At 40.3% G+C, this 18,070-nt stretch overlaps 1 protein-coding gene across 1 annotated transcript; it reads left to right on the forward strand.

Moving 5' to 3' along the window:
* Positions 1-865: 865 nt before the first annotated feature.
* Positions 866-12,803, forward strand: ctdspl2b (CTD (carboxy-terminal domain, RNA polymerase II, polypeptide A) small phosphatase like 2b). The gene is made up of 13 exons (XM_030766403.1): positions 866-950; positions 5,692-5,876; positions 6,896-7,022; positions 8,423-8,572; positions 9,654-9,881; positions 10,222-10,315; positions 10,621-10,732; positions 10,875-10,961; positions 11,327-11,389; positions 11,480-11,559; positions 11,969-12,095; positions 12,346-12,441; positions 12,687-12,803. Exons 2-13 carry the CDS (start codon positions 5,715-5,717, stop codon positions 12,750-12,752), a joined length of 1,392 nt encoding a protein of 463 aa, XP_030622263.1. The 5' UTR covers positions 866-950; positions 5,692-5,714; the 3' UTR covers positions 12,753-12,803.
* Positions 12,804-18,070: the final 5,267 nt, after the last annotated feature.

An 18,070-nucleotide genomic window follows, 5' to 3' on the forward strand; every position in this document is an offset into this window, starting at 1 on the left:
CTGTTTGTTAGTCACTGGGACTTTCTCAGGTGTTTTTTTTTTTTTTTTAAATAGTTCATTGGAAATTAATCGGTAATAGATCGTGAGTTGTAATGTGACGGAACATCAGTCACAAAAGTTTCTCACTGGATTTTATTACCTGAAATCATTCGGAAGGGATACCCATATCGCCGCTCAAGCACATCTAAAGATTACCATGGAGACTGAAGTATGTTTTCTCGTCGCCCCACCTCTAATCTTCAGCGCTATTTCTGTTTCATTGTGTTTTTGTGTTACTTCGTGTGCTCGATTGACCCTTTTAATAGCAGTTATTCCTTATTCACAGAGTGTAGTGCTTGTCATCCTGCGTTTTTGTCCTTACTGAAATATGCCAGTGACAGTTATGCCAAAATTCAACCTAGACTTATTTTATATAGAAACGAGAGAAGAATACAAACACAGAGACAATATATACTTTTAACAATGGCCTTGTTAAGCGATGAGATTTATGCTGAGCTCTTAAAACAGATTTTTCCCCTTTAGTAAATCCAGTCCTCAGGCTATTTGTCCTACCGGTCTGCGAGGACAACGGAACTACTGTCGAATTCACGCTGATCTATCCACTTACTTGTTTTTATTGATTTCCCCCTTTGTTATGCTTCGTATTTGTGAGTTACGTAAAAGACAAAGCTTAAGTGGCACTACGACGTTGTTTTGTTTTTAAAAACACGGGGAGGGGGGCGAAGTGGGGTGCGCAAGCGCTTAGCCCCTCTCCTCATCCGGGTACCTGCCATTGAGAGTGTGGGTGAGGAGGCGGGAAATGGCGTCCAGAGGTGTGTAACGGAGAGTGAGACAAACCTTGTTTGAGGAGATCCGAGAGCACAGGCAGTCATAGACAGTAGCTGTACCCGCTTACGCCTAATTCATCACAGTCCACAAGAAGACAGCTCTTTTGCGAGATTCTTTGTCTTGTAAGTTTTGTCTTGTAAGTCCTGTTCATTTTATTATAGTCTTCTCTGTGTGATAACTGAACGTTACCGAATTTTTAACGGTGTATTGGTTCCTCTGATGTTAACGATATGATCTAGCTAGGTAGGAAGATCAAACTGTGTAGCCCTAATACACTCTCTTTCTCTGAGTTCTTGCTAAACACGATGTATGTGGCCAAAGGGCAGAGAAATAGGCGTTCTGTGTTTGTGACTAAGTTGTTCACTCGTTCTGGTTGCTAATATGATTAGCTGGCTACCTCTTGGTATCAAATTAGCCAGTAGAGCTGGCTAGTTTGCCAGAGTTGATGGACCGACTGACATTATTGATTGCTTTTCAGCAGTCAGCTCCCCAATTTCGCGTAGTTCAAACTGGTTATCCATTTACTGCTACTTATACTTAAACGATGGACCTAGCTAAGTTAATGGGCTTTGGGCTTCTAACATGCCTGTATGCCAAGTAAAGCTGACTCGTGATTTGCGTTTTCGCATGCAGTTAACATAACCTTGATAGAAAGAGAGCTATATACTGCGGTATATTTTGACTATATAGATAGGTAGGTTATATTGCTACAGAAGATGGACGTGGACAAATGGTACGTAGCTAGCGAGCTAACTGCCTTGCTACTGTTTATAAAAATACATGTCACCTGTTAGGCACCCGAGTCCTGGAAACATTAAAGCTATTTTCAATCATGCGATGACCCGTATTTTTCCTTTTCAAATACGGTCAAGGTAGTCAACCAGTAGCAAGTTTGAAAGTAGTTAGCTAGTAAGTCATCTTACACAATTTCTTCTTCCATTTCCCGCCCACTATACTATTGCTTTCAGCAAGCTAGTTGCCTGAGTGCAATTAATATCGATCCGTATGTGTTGGAAACTATGCAGTTCTAACCGGGTTTCCTGCGAACAAATATTCATAAATCTGGTTATACTTGTAGTTAAACCGCTGTTATTTCCACAACGGATCACTGATAGTAACACATTGGTCACTTCGGATTGCACCACGTAAAGCGAGCTAGAGCAGAGGAGAGGGTCTTCTAGATTTTCAACCAGTTCATTAAGCAGGAATTTTATTATTTCACAGTTTTAGTATATAAAGAGATATATTCGAGGTTACTGTCACTCTTAAGCTAATTAGATGCGCCACCAATGGCAATTTTCTAACCAATCCTTTTCCTTACGGTGGGGGCGTAGTACTTTGGTGTGATATACATTTGTTATATGGCCGTAAGAACTTAGTCCAAGTATCTACAGCATTTAAACTGACCTAAATAGTGTTTCCCATTACGTTACAATCCACACTGTCAACACCAAGCCACTGGATTCAAACATTGTTTTAATATATTGTGAATTTGAACTACAGAGATGAAAAGAAAACATCGCTCATACATAGTTAGGATGGCACTGTTTATCTGTTATCACAATGCATAGCCTAGAGTTTATCGTATGTACTAACAAGGTCCAGTAAGGATGAAACTAAAAACCACCCACAGTAGAAACAGCCTACACTAAAAGATGTGGTTGCTTAATGACACCAGTCATCATAGTACTCATGAGGGCTTTTTCTTTCTTTTTTTTCCTCCTACTTTTTTTTGTTTCATTTTGTGTGACGGCATGTATAACCATGTTTTTATTCAAAATAACAGTGTCAGTGGTGTAATGCTTTCTGCAGTGCTAACACTCTTTCAGAATTGAATATAACTTTAAGAGGTTCAAAGCAAGTTAATCATTAAGTGGGTTGGTCTGTGAAGTCTTCCCTATTATATGATGCAGCTCAATAGCACTGTAAGTATTCAAGTGTTTATGGCTTTTTTTTCCCCCCTCATCATTTGAATTCTGTCATACTGGATACCCAAGACTTGACTAACAAACTTGGAGAAATCAGAGAAATATTGCCAGCTGTACTGTTTTAATGATTTGTAACACATCCAGTTAGATGAATCTTGTGTACCCACTTTTTTTTTTTTTTTTTTTTTCCAAATCAGCATCTTAACTTTTTTCAGTTGAAATACCATTTCAGTGATTATTTAATGTGTGCATGTTTGTGGAGAAGGCCACACAATGAAAAGGGTAAGATCACAGTCAGACCTGTGAGTAGGCAGAGGATGACGTCACCATTGAGAAGCTATGAAGCTAGAGATGCTTCACTGTAGAGCATTTAGACAGTTCCTTGCTGCCCTTTCTCAGCACTTAAACATAATGGTGCTGTTTAAAATTATGCCATGTGAAAATATACACCCCACATACCATTGAGAAATCAGGATGAAGTGACTGTGTGTGATGATGATGATGATGATGATGATAGCAAAAGAAGAGTTTTTTTTTTTCTTTTAATTTGGACCCACCACGTTTTTCCCCAAAAACGTGTGTGTTAGCAGCGGAAGCAAGAGCAGCAGTTGTGCGAGTGTCATTTTCCTCTGTTTCTGAGAATGTGCAACAGCTGGTTGTAATTTAAGGGGAAAAACACCATGAATGCAGATAAAAATGGACAAGCAAGACCATTGTGCTTTTTTTTTTTTTTTTTGCCCCCTTTGAACCAGACCTGCTTGCTCTCTCAACATATTCTTATCCTTATCCATATCCTAGATTCTTAGAAAACCTTTCCCTTTTTAATCTCTTTTACACTGTGTGAGGAAACTTGAGCTTTTATGTCTGACGCCTGTGCAGATGTGGTTTGAGTTGGTTTGTCGCTGTAGTGAGGCGTGTGCGTGCTTGCGTGTGTGTGTGTGTGTTGGAAGCTGTGAATGAGTCATGATTTGTGATGGAATAGAGAAAAAAAAAAATAAGCACAGATTGACTGCAAGCTACAAATGTGCCCTCTCCCTCCCACTGAGGGAGAGCGCCTGTCTGTGGGTTCACTCTGGCTCAGGCTAGCATGCTGCAGCCTAATTTGGAGCATGGTGCCTCTGCTGCACTGTGGGAGAGGAGCCAATTCCCCGTACACTGGAGCTGCTGTATCTGTATTGTCAGATTTCATACACAACATTATTGGTTATGGACTAAAAAATCATTTTCAGATGTCTTCTCTTGCACCAGTGGCTCTCAAATCCCTTGTACTTTTCTGTTCTCTGTATCATGCTAGATGTTTCTGGAGAATTCTCATGCCTTCCAATGTAGCTCTTGATGCTGCAGTCTTATAGTCCTTGGTTAATTTTGCTGTTGTTACATTTAGTTAGAATCAGGCACTTGTTTTAAAACAGGTGTCTCTTTCTTTTCTTTTTTTTTAAGCATAAATCCAATGAAGATATTAGTTAACCTGTAACTGATTTGGCTCGTTTGCATTTTATTGAGATTGTAAAATACTAAACCTAATTGCATATTTCCCCTCCCTTATGAAAGACAGCAAAGTTTCTGTCTGTTAAATAAAAATGACTGGGGTCTTTATTACTCTTTTAGTCACGGACACATTGTTCCATTTTTGTCAATTGAGTAACCTTTTGTTGTTGTTTTTAAGTAATCTGCACGCAACAACGAAGTTAACATTTTGGATGTTGTAGGTGTATTTGCAGCCTTTCTGTGCAGATGTTTGAGCATGTGTGTCTTTTGCACAGAAAAAGGAGCAGTGCATGCAGAATATACAGTCAGGGTTGAGTCTGGCAGTGTGCCTGACAGGTCCTGGACATGTTGGAACACATTTTCAGGCAGTGGTTACGTAAACGTCCAGGGGTGGGGGAGCACAAGAGCGTATGACTGTGGTTAATTTGAGGAATTTCACCAGGCAAGTACAGTGCTCAGTTGAAGAGAAAAAAGATGATACTGTTCCTCTGCAGCATCAGGAAAACATTAGTACTCTTTTTTTTTTTCTCTCTCTACCCCCCCCCCCCTTCGTTATTTCTCTCTCTTTAAAATTCAATTGTCCTCACGTAGCATATTTATCTCTTTTATTCACTTTTCAAGCACATTTGAGCTTGCAAATGAATGACTAGACGTTATTAGTGCAACCGCAGTTAAGAAACGCATGTTCTGTTGTAGCTTTTACAACTTCTGTGACGCAACAGTAGAATAAAATGACCAACTTGAGCACCTGTGATTGAATTGTCTGTTCAGTTTATATACTTTAGTCTGTTTTAAAAATCCACAATAAATTGTCTTTTGTCCCTAGAACTCAGACATTAAAATCAATACACTGTCAGCTGTGTAATAAATATTCCAAAAGTCTATGGATGCCTGTGATGTGACATGGATACAGATTTACGAAACCCGCTGTCTTACTAACTAGGTGTTTTGATCCCTCCCTCAAAGTCATAATGTTTGTAAAGCAGCTATTTGCACTGGTGACCACTCCTGTGCTGAGACTTGAGTTTACTGGTGCAGTAATGGTGGACTGTGGATAGAGGAAATGGTGTCTTGACTACATCCAGATGTGAACAGCCACAGCTCTTGGCTTAGACTGTACTCATGGCAGCTCATCTGCGAGCGATGATTATTTCAAGGAGGTTTGAGAGAAAAGGACTTATTGCTACAAAACTTCTCCGGAGAGATAGAGATCAGGGTCGCGTTAGAAAACGGAACGCAGGAAAAGTCATTTAAATGATTATTGATAGCGTCGTAGTGTAGCCAGAATGAGCTCTGTGTTAATGAACTGCCCTCTTGTTGTTCAATACACACTTCATTTTCAGTCACTTTGATTCATATTTCACCTCAAGCCACACTTTTAATGTGTTTTATGTCTCTCTCTCTCTCTCTCTCTCTCTCTCTCTCTCTCTCTCTCTCTCTCCGGCAGCCGTACATGTGACTGTTAACACAATGAGGCTGAGAATGCGCAAGGCTTCTCAGCGGCCCGACCCTGCTCATAGTCCCCGCCCGTCCCGGACCAAGAGAAAGCACTCCGAGGTGGAGGAGTGCGCAGGTGGAGGGAAAGGCCTGTTGTGCACCATCACAAAATTCATCCAAGACAATGCAGTCAAGGTGAGAGGAAGAGAGAGAGACAGCGTTCTCGTTTCTGTAGGGGGATAATAAGTAAAGTAGTGACTTTCACAGATTCGCAAGGCTCAGACACCACACTGGGTGCCGACGGTCCCGCTCGTTTCCCCAACACAGTCTTGAGAAAATAATATAAAATTGGAGTGTCTCCACCACAATGCATTCTGTTTTCCTCTTCTCTATGGCCCCTAGTTATCAGGTCTTATTTTGAAGTTACTGTTCAGATCTGACATGCAAGTCTAGTGGTTTTCAGGAGCTGGTGTGGTGTTCCCACCCCCACCCTCTTTCAGAAATGCATGGAGGAATGAGGAATGCCACTGCTTAGCTAATTTTAGCAATGCTACCAGAGCACTTACATCATGACATTAGGTAGGCTTGGCTAAAACAAGCAGAGAGTCTCCAGCAGAAGAGGCTCGGATTTAGGGGAAGTGTTAAGGCTTCTGTCAGGCTTATTAGAAAGTCACCTCTTACTTTGAACAGTGAAGGACCAGGTTAATGTATCCTCCACATGTATGTGTTTAAATGAGCTCAGTCTTATGAGACATGTTCTAGATTGCTGGAATAAGTTTGCAGTAAATACTATTTGAAACTCTGCATTTAGAATATAATATTAAAAATACTAAGCATTATCATTGTTCTTTGTTCTTGGAAGTAATATCTAACTGACTCAGGCCTAGTCTTTTCTGTATGAAAATGCAGTAGTATGTAACACGGTGATTCAGTGAAGATTCTTATGTAATACATCAATGGTATTACATCTGTGCAACTCTAAATTATATAATAATGTTATACACATTAACACTATAGTCTGCACCCTGTCACTGCATTGAGTAACATGACATTTTTCTTTGTTTCTTTATGTGTTTATTTAATACTAAGCGCAGTGCAAAAATTCACAGTCTTTGTGTCATGCCTCATAGAAATTACTGTGTGATGCCAAGACTAGTGCTTGTAAATCTGTGTGTGTATATGATTTAGTAACTGACTGTGTCTCTGTGCCACAGGTGGAGCAGGAGAATCCTGCCAAACGGAGTCGCCTTAGCTGTGATCTGATCAGCTCCACACCACAGAGCGGGAACCAGCCCAGGAAGGGTGTCTCCAGAGTCCGAAGGAGAGGCTCCATCAATGGTGGTGAGTTTGCATGAAAGCAGCCTTCTGTCAGAACATGAGTATGATGTTTTTGAAGCATACATAAAGGGGACAGGTCCCTATTAAGCGCTTTCGCACCAAAGGAACTTTTCCATACTTATTAGAACTGTTGGAGAAAGTACCCCTTTTTTCGCGTGTTCGCACCGCAGGAACTTAGAACGATCATAGTTCTTAGAACGCTGTTTTGAGGGGCTTTTTTTAGTTCCTGCTTGTGACATAGGTGTACGGTGATTGGTCCAGACGTAGGTATGCGATGTTTGCAACTGCCATTTTTAAAAATCCACAACGTTTCCACAACATCCAATATCTGTCTGTTTGTACGTTAAAGAGGTAACGTACACTCCGCTTCGGTAGGTGCTTGTGTGTCTGCTTGTGTTGCTGTGATCTGCATTTTAACTTAGAAGAAGAATGTGTTTATCCAGCTTATGATTTGAGGGCTGCGGCGGGGAAAAGGGAAAAACCATTGCTATTGCGATGGTAAATGCAGGAGGACGTCTCCCCCCCCCCCCCATTGGACTGGGTCTATCACCATACAGTTTTGTTTTCGTTAATGAGAAGGCAGTTATGTTATCTAATGTGCGCTGAATATTTGTGTTATTCAAATTCACTAAAACTCAGTAACTGTGTATACTGTAGTCTAGTTTGTCCATTTCTTTTGCCATAGTATAATGGTATTTCTTTTTCCTTTTAGAGGTATTTAAAAAGTCTTAAAAGTCATTAAATTTGTACTTAAAAATGTGCAGCTACCCTGGTTAGATAGTCTAAACAACCTCTCTTAGCATGACGGTGCTATAACACCGTCGGCTGGCTTACGTCACTTCAGCGTTCCCACTGGTGGTGCGAACACAAACAGAAAAAAAGCCCTAGAACATATGTGGGTTTAGGAGGAGCTCCCCAGGGGGTGGTTCCTCTCGGATGAGACCCTGGAACTGTTCGGTCCGAAAGTGCCTGTTGTCAGTCTGTTCAAAAGGTCCGTCGGTTTGTATGTAGATATTTTGATCATCCTTTGAACCAGCTACTAATGAATGCCTGGGGAACCAGATGAGAGCATAGACGAGTCAGTTGCTTAAGCAAGTCAATGAACGTATAGGTCACAACAAGAGCTTGTGTATACATGTCTTTGGACAGCGCTGGTGTAAATCTCAAGCACATATTGAACTGATTAGAGCCTACAAGTGATCATTTTAGTAATCTTTCATTGGACAAGTCGTAACTGGAAGGAAAAAAAGCGTCAATTGAATAAACTGTACTCATCCTTTCTCATCACCGTGAGCCTGTTAAGAGACAGAGGACAGTATCAGGCTGACTCTCCGATTTTTTTTTTTTTTTTTTTGTCAATTTGTGCAGTGCTAAAATATGCTTTATCTGTGTTTGCTGTCCAGAATCCACTAACCATGACACGAGTAGGCTTGCACAGACTAATGGGAAAGTGGAGGAGTCTGTGGAAGCCAAGAGCAGCCCGCCACGCAACACTCTTCTGGGAACCATCTTCTCCCCTGTCTTCAATTTTTTCTCACCAGCCAATAAAAACGGTGAGCTCGCTAGTACTGCTGGACTCAGTGTACTGGCTGTGTGGATTGTTTCTATGTGTTTGCGACATTTGATTCCTCTCTGAACATACAGGTGATTGCTATTCATGCCTCAGAGAATTGCAGTGTTCACAGAGCACATCTTTGTTGCCAAAATAATTTTGTAGGCAATTAGATAAAGAACAGATTACAACGATCCTCAAAAAAAAGAAGAAATCAGTAATTTTTCACAGTTCTGTGTGACTTAGAGGACTGAAATATTGCTCATATGTGTTACTGAGTACCTGATTTTGATTGGTGAGAGAGTGACCACTATTTCGTAGAACTGCCACTGTTTCCTGTGTTGACATCATACTCAATGCTAAATGTACCAGAGTAGTTTGGTCTAATTAGAGACACTGTTCTTTGTTCTTGAAAGTAATAATCTAACTGACTGAGGCCAGTGAACATCTTCGACACAACCTTCAACACCCCTAAAGGCACACCCCTTTTACATGAAAAATGTTCCCATTCATTGAAGTGTGCAATTTAATTTTAACATGCAGTGGGATTGTCTGACTAACGGTACATTTCCATCGCAGCGAATTTCACTTCGCTCTCATTCAGGTTCACTGGGGGCAAAATTCGCTCAGATTGGTGAAATCAGAGGCAAATTCGCCGAGGCAAGCAAAATTTTCATGTTGAATTCTCAACTTTATGCAAATGAGAACCACACGAGAGGCAGTAGTAACAAAAAAAAAGTCTGATCAAGATGGCGAAAGCTAAATGCTACATGTAGCATAAAAACATGTGTATGATTGAAGGACGTATGGGCAACAGTTTGTGTCTACATCAACATGGGTTGTTGTTTACATGCTACATGAACTTAGTCGGGGCCAGAGTGGTTGAAAAACTCTCTCAGCGGCTCTGGTTGGAGTAAATAGACGACTGTAGACCTTCATTTAAGCACTCGAAGTTTTGAGCGAAGTAACTTGCTTGCTGTTTTTGCGACCACGCCCCTAGAGCAAAATTTCACCGGGCATAATTCACGAAGTGTTTTTGCCTTCCTCACTCACACTGACATTTTTCCCTGTGCTCCACTCAGCCAACGCTGGCTCAGAGTCCCCTGGCCAGGCCCTGGAGGCAGAGGAGATTGTGAAGCAGCTGGACATGGAGAAGATGGAAGAGACCCCCACCAGCACTGCCACATCCACAGAGGACACATGTGTGTCGCTGTACCCCAGTGCCATGCCCCTGCCCCTCAAGCCCATGCACCCCGCAGACGCACCTGCCGAGGAGATTACTGCCGACTCAGACCTGCCGCCTCTCACAGGTAAAGGAGAGGAGAGGCATGGTTGGTTGTCCAGAGTTTAGATTTATTACTAGAAAAGGTAATATGAAAGGTTACAGCTAGAGGGATTCCGCTGGTCAGCCGTGTGTTTTGCTGAAACAGTTGTGATTTAAGTGTTCATAGGACACTAAGACCTAATGATGATAAAAAATGTTTTGATCTAAAAATGGAGAAACTAAACTTAGATCAGCACACTTAAAAAATACAGAGTTCCTACAGTAACACACTGCCTCAGGCTTAATAGTCAATGATGGCCTTAATGCTTTTGACTCACCTTTAACTCATTAAGCTCATTTTTCTCTTTCTTATCCCTCGTCCTTAGCACCTGGCTCTCTTCCAGTAGGTGGGTATGTGGAGGCCCCTACCAGTGTCCCTGCTGAGGGTTCATATGAGGAGGACTGGGAAGTGTTTGACCCGTGAGTTGAAGGAGAGCTGATGAGCTTGGACATGGGTTAAATATACAATTAAACACATGACGTTACAGAGAAGGAAGATTTATATTGGCAGGAATTACTGATTATATTTGAAAACACAATAGCGTTTCGTTTTAAAGAGTGTGTCCTAAGTGAAAGCAGTTTTTTTTTTTTTTTTTTTAACTTTTCTGTCAGTCGATGAATCGAGCCTACTTTTCATTTTTTTTTTTTACCTGTTATTAATAATCACATAATGACATTAATAATACTTCATGTCTAAGTGCATTTTTGTTTTTGTATGTATTCAGGTATTTCTTCATCAAACATGTACCTCCACTGACAGAAGAGCAACTAACCCGCAAACCGGCACTCCCACTAAAGACTCGCAGCACTCCAGAGTTCTCTTTGGTCCTGGACCTGGTGAGTATTATAACTGACATGCCCATGTTAATCTCATGGATCACTGAGATGAGCTAAGTGTACAAAAATAGATAAATGCCACACACGGGTTGCTCTGCTTTTTTTCAGAAGATAGCATCTTATGTGTTTGTTTTGTTCACAGGACGAAACGCTGGTACACTGTAGCTTAAATGAACTGGAGGATGCAGCTCTGACTTTTCCTGTCCTCTTTCAAGATGTCATATACCAGGTAGGCGAACTGAGAGATGATAACATGGTTTTGTGAGAAAAGCGTTGCGTGTACGTTCTCTCTACCACTAGAGGGTACTAAAGTGTCCATTTCAAGGAGTTGAAGACTTTGAATTCTTTGTTATATCTTAGTCATTAGATCACCAAATGGCTGATGAAAGACCAACAGCTTGAGACCTATAATGTCTGTTCCAGTTCTTCCTGCTAATTTATATATGATATTCACTCAGACATAACACGAACGGGTTCATTAACATTCAAAATCTGTTTGTTTTTTGTAACTTTCGGCATTATAACTGCTCTGTAAGGTGTGCACGTCAGTACCTCAGATGATAAATGCATTTCTTCTTATCTTTCTTTGTTTAGGTTTATGTTCGATTGAGGCCATTTTTCAGGGAGTTTCTAGAACGTATGTCTCAGATTTATGAGGTAAGTGTTTCATTCATGTTAACCCTTCCTGACATCTGCACCACTGTGGTTGATCCTAAGTTCAACACGTACTATCATTTCATTCCCTAGATCATTCTCTTCACTGCCTCCAAGAAAGTTTATGCAGACAAGCTGCTGAACATTCTTGATCCGAAGAAACAGTTGGTCAGGTTGGTTTGATCTCTCTCTTTCTCTCTCTTGCGCTTTCTTTCTCTCTCCGTCTCTCTTTTTCTCGCTTTCTTTCTGTCTTTCACAAAAATACTTATCTTATCAGTCAAGCTCAGTGTGTTTTAAAGCTACTTGGGTGTATGAAATAGTCTGGTCCAGGGGTTCTTTTAGATGGAGTGCTGGGTTTTCAGTAATCAAATCCTGCCGGTGCATCTCCATTCCCATGAGTTGTCGGTGGTGTGGATGCAGTTACAGAGTAGCGTGGGAGGGGGGTGTTGGAAGTACATGTGCCGTTCAGGTGTCAACTCTTTGGTTTGCCTGCATAATTGATCAAGTCGCGAAGGCTTACGGCGATTGATTTGATCTTTTTCCTCTTCTCTGTCTAAACAAGCTTTTTACGTCACTCTGCAGGCACAGGTTGTTTCGCGAGCATTGTGTCTGTGTACAAGGCAACTACATCAAAGATTTAAATATACTTGGAAGAGATCTGTCAAAAACCATAATTATTGACAACTCACCGCAAGCCTTTGCCTATCAGGTGAGTCACAAAGTCTGCCAGCACAACGTGTGCTTTTCTGTGTGTGGAAATCATTTCTCCCCAAGCCCCATATGTAATAAAGTATTACTCCAGTCAACCGTATCGGTAGTTCATTTTATTCTAGTTTTACATTTACTCCAAGAACAATTAGATAAGAACATATATGTATTTGATTGTGCAGGCGTGTTTTTATGTGTATATACACACTCGCATACAAGATCAGTGGGTTTGCCTCATTATTCCCTTACAGCTCTCCAATGGAATTCCAATTGAAAGCTGGTTTATGGACAAGAATGACAATGAGCTTCTAAAGCTAGTCCCTTTCCTGGAGAAGCTTGTCGAATTGGTATGTGCCTACAGAATTTTTTTTTTTTTTTTTTTTTTTTTTGACCTGTTGCTCAAACCTCTTTTTTTTTTTGAAGTTGTTATTTATATTGCGTGTAGCATCTTTTTAACCTGCATATAGAAAACTTACAGAACTGTGCAGGTCTTTGGGGTGTGGTCCTTTGAAAAGGGGATGCTGGTGTGTGGTTTATCAGCGAAGTGGAGGTACAGGCGTATGGTTTGAATATGTCGTCTCTTGTGTTACAGAATGAGGATGTCCGGCCCCACGTCCGCGAGCGCTTTCGTCTGCATGACCTACTTCCTCCAGACTGAGCTCCGAGAATGGCGGACACAAATGGACAGAAGTTCTAAACAGAAAACATACAAAATACTTTTTGGATTACAACTGAAACATTGCCATTACTCCCAGTTTCCGTTTTCTATCTCCATGCTCTTTCTGAACTGGTATCGTCGTCATCATCATCAAAAAAAAAAAAAAAAAATTAGAATTCAAAAGAAGTTTTTGAAGCAACATCTGATTATAGACTTTGTAAACTCGTATGTATAGACGTGTAAATACTGTTGCTTCACTGTTGGTGAGACTGAATGCTCCTTCGTTTGACTCTGATTTCTGGGGCTTTTTGTTTCTCTTTGAGAGATCAGAGGTTTGGCATATGCCATTGTTTCGGCCTATGTGAAGTGAATGTGCAACCCCGCTGAGAAGAGGACACACACACACACACACATTCAGTTGTTTGGTGCTCCAGTGGGACATATTAACACGTTGGCTATAGACCAATTTTAACAGGAATGGCCAGTAAAACAGTGTGAGTGTGTGTAAATTCGCCATTTCATTATTTCCATCTTTTCTCTCTGTCTTTTTTTTTTTTTTGGAGAAGGGGGGGGATGGGGGTGTCATTTTAGGCTGAGGATTTCATCATGCATTCCTCCTCATCTGCCTTGCTTTCTTTAGGAGTTTGTTTATGTGATTTTGATTTGTTTTTTGTTTGGTTGGTTGTTTTTGTTTTTTTTCCCATGAGAAGCACACCGTTAATTCCTTAAGTAGAGTGATCCACTTTTGTTTTATCCAAGTCTGTGTACGGCATAGTAGAGCAACGTCATATATTTTTGTACATCGTGAGAAGATTTGATGCTTAAAACCATACTGATGGCTTTGTGTCACATAAAATGGGATTTCTGCAAGATATATTCTAAAAAAAGGTTCTGAAAATCATTGTAGTACTTTTTTTTTTTTTTTTTCCTATTTCAGTCATTGCAAACCGACTCGATTCAGCAGTTACTGTTATTTGCTTATCTGCACTTTCAGATCTGTCCCTTCAGCCTACTGTAGACTGTTCAACCTGCTTTTGTCATTTTCTATTTTTGTTTTTGTATTCTCTTTCTAATCATGGATGTTGAATGTTAGCCTTTGAAAATCAGCTTTTTGGGTTTCTTTTGATTTGCTTTATTTTCTCAGATCAGTGTTCACGGGGAGAAGTGTCACCAGCTCATTTTAGTATTAATCACGAGGAACAGAAAATCGTTTATATACAGTTGGGGGAACTAATGTAGCATGGCTTACCTAGTTGAAACATCCTACTAAATTGTAAGGCAAGGTTGGACAAAATGAACCAAGCACATCCTGGCTTGTAGCACCAGCATATTGACAGCAAGCTGTTTTGCAGTGAGTTAAATCTGACCTGCCTGTAGTATTATGGGGTTTTTTTGTTTGTTTGTTTTGTTTTTGTTTTCTAAACTCTCCCCCTTCTAAACTGAATGGGGTTTTAATGCAGTCAAAAGTGTTGTATGGAGTCCTCTATATGAATGTGTGTTTCATGGGGTGGGTGGGAGAACAGATTTTGCTGCATAGTGTTAAGGTACATTCTCCTTTAACTGTTTCATATTCTGTGCCTGTTCTGTGGGGGTTATAGATACTTAACAAAAATTCAAAAAGGCATTTTGGGTTTTCCCCTCCACTGGGCCATGTTAGTTGTATCCCCTTCTCTGCCTCACCTGTTCGTTCTATCTCTCCCTCTGTCCCCCTCCCTCCCTCTCTCTTTCTCGAGCTAAAATGTGGACATGTACATTTAACAGTCATGTTTGGTGCCATACAAATCTTACTATGTGACTTTAACTGTACTACCCCTCACTGTAGGTTACACATAGAAGTAGACAATCAAAGATCTGGTCATTTTATCTAACGGTAAATAACTCGAAAAACATTCTGTATTGCATATTAGATTTCTTGGTCAAAGTCTGTATGAAATGCCTTCGCAATGGTCCTAAATCATCTTAAAATTCTCTCATCATCAATTTAGAAAAGTAGTGTTGTTCAAAGTTGTATATATTAATTGCAAAGCAATTAGAGATGTAGAAGTGTGTTTGTATTGTAATTCTGTGCTGTCTGAACTTCTTTCTTCCTAATCTGAGGCCAAACTACAATCAAAATTAAGTTGTGAATGTGATCCCAAGGATCCTATTGAACAAAAGCTCCTGTTGAACTTTCTGTCTGAAAGACTGCAGAAGCGGTTTTCCTTACACACTAGAGTAAAATGAAATGGTTACTTATAGTCCAGGTATGTTGAAGCATAGTATTAATGAACTGTAGTAGCTCATGTGCAGCCTTCTGCCCCTCTAAGCAACTGTAGCTTTCCTATGCCGAGTTATGCTGAATTATGCAAATTAGCATCAGTCCCTCAAGATTCCTGTATATGAGAAGAGGGGGAGATCCAACTACCTATTGGCCCTGGCACTTTTCTAATGAAGAGAGCTTATTTTGTATGATTGTCTGAGAGAAACAGCATTTCTATGCTTACAGATGGCGTTGGAGATATTTCATTTGTACAACTAGTTCATTTTATGTGTATGGCCATTTTAATGTACAATGATTATTGTACTAAATACATGCAGCTTCATGTAAAAAAAAAAAATCCTTAAAATAAGGAAAATCTTTTTGTATTTTTGATTTCAAAAGGCATGTCATATCTACTTTTTAAATGTATTAATGAAGATTTAACTTTACATCAGATGGAGTGTTTTTCTTACTATTTTATCTGTGTATGTATGTTTAGTTAGTACACTGTCACTTAAATGTAAGAAAAAAAAAATCTTAGCATGTAGAGATTAAGCCTGTTTTGTGGAAAAGTCCTTAATTAAATTTTAATCATGGCACTTTTTCTGCAGAAAAAAAATGTTTAAGGACTGACTTTTTTGCACTGGTCCAGTTTTGCTCACATTTCACCTTGTAAACACTGAGAATCTCGTATAATCTGTTTATGTAAAATGTTCATACAATTTAAAGATCTTTAGAGTCTGCATGCGATGACTTCTGACTTAATTCATCTCCTCATATTTGTTGACAGTACTGACCTCTCTTGACCTGCCATACCATGTACATGCGACTCTGATCATGAAAACCATATACTTTGATCTTTATACACAAACAAGTCTGTGGCTTCGTTGTCGTAATCAAAAGTGATACTCAAAACCTTAATATTTTTATGACAAAGTATTAACAGTCGCGTTATTATTCAAGAGCTCATAGCGTAACTCTGACTCAACCTGTATGGAAGGTTCTGAATCCACGTAAACAACGTATTTATCTGTAATGCTATTTCACGCTATTTACTTTTATTTAAGTTCGGGAATACCACTTTTAAACCAAGTGAGCGCACACAGAAATATAACAACCTGGTTTGTGGAAACTAATTGTGTGAATGGCTCTCTGAAACTAGTTTCTCCACAAGTTTGTGTGCTGGTTCATCCTTATGTAGTGCGTCTAGAAGGAGCCTGTTTTTGAACCACAGGCGTTAAGACACATCACGTTGAAACACATAGAAACAACCATTAATGAACACCGACTGCCGCCCGGAGACCGTGAAATAGAGCTTGAGCTAGTAATAAGAGCTGCATTGTGTTGTGCCGAGCTTCTGCAAGGTGGGAGCTACGGGTACAAGTTAAGCCATGTTTTGAGATGAATATACAGTGTAATAAACAATATTAAAGTTTGAAAAAAGTAGAATTACAATGGATAAGTTGTTTCAGCCTTCAGAGTAATATTCCTTGGCTATGACATTTAGTTACACCTTAACACAATGGTACAGGCCTATTGAAATATAGAAAATTGCTTGAGGCTGATTCAAGATGTTTGTATACCAGCTATGCCGTTTCGTTTTAGCCGTTTGAATCGGTTTCATTGGTGCAGTTGTGCTATGGTTCTCAAGGGTTGGGGTGTGGATTTCAGACAAAGCACTGAGACCGGACAATCAACACGCCATATTAATTTTTTAGAGCAGTCGGCCGCGCTCCTGCGCTCAAATCCGTTTCTGTGTACCTCATGGGTTCCCGTTCGCACCCATTTTCATGCCACTGGTTTTAATTAGGGTACTGCTGAAGGGTTAAGTTGCAAGCGGACACGAAAGCCGTGATAGTAGAAGCGATAGGGAAGTCGAAACACTGCGTAGTGTGCGTTTAGTAATTACCCCGCTTAACGGTGTGGAAGAAGACAGATCTTTTAGGTGACCCTAGGAAGAGGTGCTTCACAATGAGATGTTGCCAGATTGTTGGATCTCGGAATGAAATGAACATGGATTCGGACGCAATTTTCTGACACCAGTAAACTCCTTGGAAATCGTGAAAAAGAGAGAGAAAGTGCGTCCTGGCGTATCTGATGATTTTGATTGCAGTTGGCTTAGATAACTGTAAGCCTTTATCTACTCGGGAGTTAAAACTCGGTCTAGATTTGTCTTTCATAAACCCATTACCATCTGACTTGATCCACTTACTTCGATCATTTTGGGAAAATGCAAATGAAGTGGAATTCGGTTATATTACCGCTGCACATAATCCTTGGTAAGACCATGTAATACGTACTATGATGATGTACTTTAGTTCTATATCGACACATTTCAATTAACAATCATAATCACTTTCTAATTTTATTAACAGGAGTTGTGTGCTGTGACCCCCAAAACCCTAAACATTCTGTGCGCTCTGCGCGCTCAGGACCTGCTACCATCACTAGAAGGAATGAAGCGCGCTCTGTTGATTATAGCGAGCTTGATCAAAACATGAAATTATTGTTAGAAAACATTCGTGCGTTGTCTACTCAAAATGCCGAAACTGATTTCAGCTCCAGGGCTGGAATGCCTTTTGACATCCAACCGCAAAGCAAAACCACGGAAAAGAGTAATGATGTGACCACCTTACAAGAAAGCACAGTCTTTAACACTTATCTGAATATTTTTAACAACGTATATTCCATATACCAGCCTGTACTAAGGGATCAATTTTTTGATAATCTTCCGGCGTCGATAGTATGTATTTTGTCTGAGAGAACAAACTGTGGTCTGCAAGCGGAATTGACAAGGGCTGCATCGAATTCTTTAGGTGGACCATTACTGTCGTTCCTTTCATCCGTTAGAACTCAAACATGCCCATTATTCTCCCTAAGTAGCAGAAGTTCGGGTACGAACAGTTTATTCACCTCTTATTTTGGGCTGTCTGATTCTACGATAGCTCAGCTGAACGCTTTTCAGGAGATGCTGTTAACTGCATTGTCGTCCAATCTACCACATTTTTCTGATAACCTTATGGCTTCTTGGAGCGGTTTCATCGACTTAACACTCCCGCCGTTAGTTTCGTTTATTTCT

The sequence above is a fragment of the Chanos chanos genome, chromosome 2, assembly GCF_902362185.1.
Source record: "Chanos chanos chromosome 2, fChaCha1.1, whole genome shotgun sequence".
NCBI lineage: Eukaryota > Metazoa > Chordata > Actinopteri > Gonorynchiformes > Chanidae > Chanos > Chanos chanos.

Coding starts and splice junctions, on each gene's coding strand:
- ctdspl2b (XM_030766403.1), top strand. CDS start 5,715: ATGAGGCTGAGAATGCGCAAGGCTTCTCAGCGGCCCGACCCTGCTCAT. Junction 8,573..9,653: donor CTCACCAGCCAATAAAAACG/GTGAGCTCGCTA, acceptor TGCTCCACTCAG/CCAACGCTGGCTCAGAGTCC. Junction 10,316..10,620: donor GACTGGGAAGTGTTTGACCC/GTGAGTTGAAGG, acceptor GTATGTATTCAG/GTATTTCTTCATCAAACATG.